The sequence below is a fragment of the Notothenia coriiceps genome, unplaced genomic scaffold, assembly GCF_000735185.1.
Source record: "Notothenia coriiceps isolate Sejong01 unplaced genomic scaffold, NC01 NC01_scaffold00003129, whole genome shotgun sequence".
NCBI lineage: Eukaryota > Metazoa > Chordata > Actinopteri > Perciformes > Nototheniidae > Notothenia > Notothenia coriiceps.
This window is the reverse complement of record NW_011335830.1, coordinates 120,431-125,302: the sequence shown is the minus strand read 5'-3', so window position 1 is coordinate 125,302 and position 4,872 is coordinate 120,431. Positions and strand designations below refer to the sequence as shown.

The window sequence follows — 4,872 nt, the reverse complement described above, 5'->3', positions numbered from 1 at the left end:
TACACTTTTGTTTCTTTTATTAGCAGTGCATGCAGGGTGGAAATCAAGCAATCAGATCAAAAATCCTAACTACATAAATATGTTCAGTTCTTTTCTTCATTGCTATCACTGTTAAGGATCACTGTTACCCACATAATAAATAACTATAACATCTCAGACAGGGTCAGTCTTCAGAAAGTTACTTATGGACCGTACCATAGAGAGGGGTCGGTTGAATTAGAAGTCCTTCCTGTTGTATAATGCTGCTGAAAATATACTAACAAAGGTTGTTGTGCTGACAAATACTTTCTATTCTTAACATTTTCCTTTCAGATAAAGAGAACATAGTGAGAACATTTTATGAATACAAGTCTGAATATCTTAACAAAAATAAATACATTTTCTGCAAGTTTTCCAGAGAGTGACATGTGGCAGCTTCCTTTCATTTCTTCAACTTGCAAACAGATTCAATGCTATAAACAAGTGACTGCATTTCTGATGAGCTGAGCAACCTGGTGAGAAACACAACCATTCAAAGATACATTAGGAACTCAGTGACAGCTGAATGAAGACTTGGATGGATGGAGGTGTCTCATCATCCCAAATGTGTCCGAATAAACCTGTCTTCATGTCTGATGATGAATGATGCAGATACTTGCATTGAGAAATATGACAAATGAATGTTTTGGCGATAATTTGATTACCTATAGCCGGTGGAACTTACAGGCGAGACACGAGAGGCTTTAATACTAACAGAAAAAGAAATGCTTATGCTAAATGACAGTCAACTTAACTTTCTCTGAATTTCAGCCAGAAGGGGGCAGCAGAGCAGAGACAATATTATATAGGATAGAAGTGAAATAGTGTTGGAATTAAAAAGCATCTAGAAAACAAACAGGGAAACAATCTTCTTATTTACTTTGAAGTCAAATTGAAACTGAGCACTGGGCTGAATGTTCTAGGCTGCCCTTGCAGGACAGAAGCTGCTCTGGGAGTGAGTTGTGGTTCAGCTGCAGGTAGGCGAGGAGATGAATCGTGTGGTACTGGAGCCAGAGGTCGGCTGCAGATGGGACCGAGGTCTCAGGCGGTTCAGTGTTGGCATTTCTAATCTTTTTCCCTCCCTCTGCCTCTCTGTGTTCGTCTCCTTTCTGCTCAACTCCTCTGAGATAGGAAACAAACTGCATCTACCTTGTAACACTCATTATAAATGGGGAAATTGGGTGCATGTTACTCATTTGAGGGATCAATATAAAGTTCGTCATCAACAAGAAACATAAAAATCTAAACAAGTACTGATTTTTCACAAAAAGCAGCTGACTGGTTGTCATGGAGTGTGAATGAGGCAGGCAGGCAGGCAGGACTTATTAAGACATTGTTATCATTAAAAGGCAGACATGCTTGTAAGACAGAAGAGTAATGTACTTGATGAAAGGGTGCATCTTTATATGCAAAAAGTGACCCCCCTTCCTTGGCTCATTACCTTCAAATACTCATTAAAAAATAAGTTTAACACTGCTGACTAAAGACATGCCTCTTTGTTAAGTCTTCCTCCATGGATTCAGATGAGGGTTTCAGACATTATATGAGGAACCTTCAACGTCAAAAAGCTGCGTACAGCATTTTCTTTTGAATGCATTGGTTCCAACGTTTGTTGATATTTAAGAGAGCCCGCAAATTATCATCTACCTTCCATCTAACCATCTATAGTCAGATGATTGTATAACAGCCTGGAAGGAGGGGAAGAGGTCACTGCCCTGTGTTCTAATTAGCTTCAGCTCATGTCGGTCAGTCAAGAGGAGGTTACGGTGTTACAGTTAGCAGCACTCTAATGAATCAATCATTTATTGTCTCTTCAAGAGACAGTCACGTCCCTGTGCTCAAGTTCAAAGTCTACAATGAAATAATATCTAAAACCATCCTTAGAATACCTTTAGTTTGACTGGGTCCTGTAAAGTACCCAATGATTAGTCTGTAATGGTTCAAAGACATGTTCACACACTGCAGTCCACCAGACAAGCGCAATCAGTCCCACTTTAAAGTATTGTAATGGATTTCAAATAGTATTTCTCTCCGTGGAGATGTAAGCTTCAGTCTTCTGTTGGAGCAGGAGGTGGTTGTGTTTCCTCCTTCGCTTCCGCCTTGCCTTTCTTCTTCTTCTTCTTCTCATCATCGTCCTTGAAGAAGAAAAGAGGAAACATGCCAAGGATACAGCCGATGGCAACACCGATGGCTTTGCCCTGCACAGAGGAATATGGAAGTAAGAGAGAGTGACTGAAAACAGACTTCTTCATCTTTGAGTCTCTGTGTTTCCAGTCAATAGGCCTCTTACATTTAGCAAACTGTCCTTTTTATGTATTACACTTTTGGTTTGTATTGCTGTCAGTAATAGGATCAGTACGTTCTAAATCCATCCATAAAGAAGGGAGCTTTGTTATCATGCAGCACCTGGCCTGCTGGCTTTAAGATCAGAAGATCCCTGCAAGGAAAGATGCTAACACTGACAACCTAAAGCATTGATTTCCCTTAGAAATGAACTTGTATTATACATTTCTGCAAAACACTAAAAAGGTATTGGAGCATGCCAGGACAAGTGACATGACATTTTACACTCAGCGAAGAGCTTTTTCAGGACGAGACTAATTATTACAACTAATTATATTTCACACTTCAGCAGCCGCAGCACACTAGAAACAATGCACGTCTAATTGTCTCACACAATGGAAGAGTGATGGAAGTGATGTAACACAGAGACTTGTGTTGCTGTTGTCACTGTACAAAGCCCTAACCCTGATGTGATGTTTACCGTTGCATCACACAACTAAACCCTTGAATGCTCTGTGCTGCAGGTTTATTAATATCCACTTATGGCGCATTTCCACTGCAGCGAGTAGCCCCGTTTAAGCGTCCTTAATCGTCCTCAAGAGGCCAGGCCAGTTTTTGGTGGCCTTTCCATATAGCGTAGCACCGGCTAGCGGGTACTTTTCCCGGCCCCATAAAATCGTGGTTCTATCGGAAGGGCCAGGGCTGAACTAGTGACGTCAACACTCTCGACTGCTGATTGGTCAGAGAGAATCGTCACAAGGTCGATTTATGAATATAGTTTTGCTGTGTTTTACACTTTAGTATTTATGTATATAGTTAGCTTTGATATTCGCTTAATTTATTAGAAAGATTTTCTTTTCATGATCTGATATTTCCTCAAATGTTCTTATTATGGGGCCGTACTTACTGGTGCTTGAAATTCAAATATTTACTTTCCTTGTAGCTGTGATAACAAGCCACACACCAAGAAACAAGTAAACGATCGCTTCCACATCCTCCATTGTTTTGTGTGTTTTGTGAGTTGTGTCGCATTGAAGATGACGCCACTGCAGTTTAGTCGCTCCGCCCAAAAAGCCCGCCAAAAAGCAGATCGCCCCGTCTAAACTGCGTTGCTACCCCAGGTCCTAAACTGTAATGGAAATGCGCCACGGCCTCGGACGGCCAACCCGAGGCCTGAGCGAGGACGCTTAGGGACGCTTAAACGGGGCTACCCCGCTGCAGTGGAAATGTGCCATTAGACTAGATGTTTATAAGACTGTCTTCTGGTCTCAGTGAGAGCAGCAGAGTGACAGAGACTCTTTGAGAGCAGAGTTGGGTTGAGGTCTGGTGGTTTTAGTGTGATATGAAGGCACTGACCGCATGAGAGCTGACTCTGGTCTGCCACATGTCCGCCTGTTTGGGGCTTAAGTCAGGAATCTTCATTCCCAGCCGATACGCCAACGCCTCCACATAACCTGCCAGCCTAGAGAGACGGGGCAGAGGAAAGAAGAGTTACAGTAACAATTTAAAGTGACAACATACTATAACAGAGAGCTGCAACCATGAATGACTTGTAATCTTTGACCCAGAAACAGAGGATGAATCATCCTTTCAAGCGAACACATTTGACATATATGGATGGAAAGGCTGTTCGAACAGAGCACAGAGATATGTTAGACATAAAGATCAATATTAGAGACATGACTCCATGTGTTCAGGCCTGTGCAGAATGCTAAATATAAACACTGTAGCTACAGAGTAGAGTAGAGGATTTTAAGTCACGTTTAAAGTGAACCCCTCTAAACATGAACACAATGGCTTTGTTTCTGAAGTGGTAAAGGCGCCCAGAGGCGCATCGAATTGGGTGAAGGTTGTACATCTTGCAAAGATTACATTTACATCCACTTATTCATGCTTTGGATTTTTTTTCTCATTACATTTCACGATCTATTAAATCACCCACAGAACAACATTAGCATGCCGTAGTACACGACCAAAGTAATTGATAAATAACACAAAAACAAAGTAAATCATCAGATTAATGTTTGAAATGTGCCTTATTGATGCCATCTGTTATAAAGCCAGCAGGATGTCAGATAGGGGCTGTACTACCAGAAGGGGAGGAAGACGGAGGGGCTCCAGTGTGTATAAACTCTGCTTCACACAGATGAGGGGACACAGACAGATTGCAGCGGATAAAAGAGAAGAGTTCACCGAGTGAGAAAAAGTATCATTAGGAACTCATCAATCATCACAACTTTTTATTTTTCCATCGTAGAGTTGTATATTTAAGTTGATATCAAAACTTTCACATAGAAAAAAACAAAATACAGATTCTGCTGTTTTATTTGTTCATAAATACATTTTAGTATGGACAAATCTATGGCCTGCTTCCATCGGGTGCATATTGTAAATACCTAGAGCAGGTTTATCAGGTACATCAGATTACTTCTAAAAGCGCTTTGAGCACCAGGAAAAGCGCTTTATAAATCAATCAATGTTTATGTATATCGCCCAATATCACAAATGTTACATTTGTCTCAGTGGACTTCACTGTTTGTACAGAATATCAGTATGACTGCCAAGGCACAC

General features: G+C 41.1%; 1 protein-coding gene across 1 annotated transcript in view; it reads right to left on the bottom strand.

The window, feature by feature from the left end:
* The window catches only part of LOC104941103 (transmembrane protein 65), a 34,804-nt gene continuing 29,932 nt past the window's right edge, over positions 1 to 4,872 (bottom strand). The window contains exons 7-8 of the mRNA XM_010766151.1: positions 3,658 to 3,763; positions 1 to 2,216 (exon numbers count right to left, since the gene is read on the bottom strand). Coding sequence (XP_010764453.1) covers positions 2,067 to 2,216; positions 3,658 to 3,763 — 256 coding nt within the window. The 3' untranslated portion in view covers positions 1 to 2,066. The remainder of the gene's footprint in view (positions 2,217 to 3,657; positions 3,764 to 4,872) is intronic.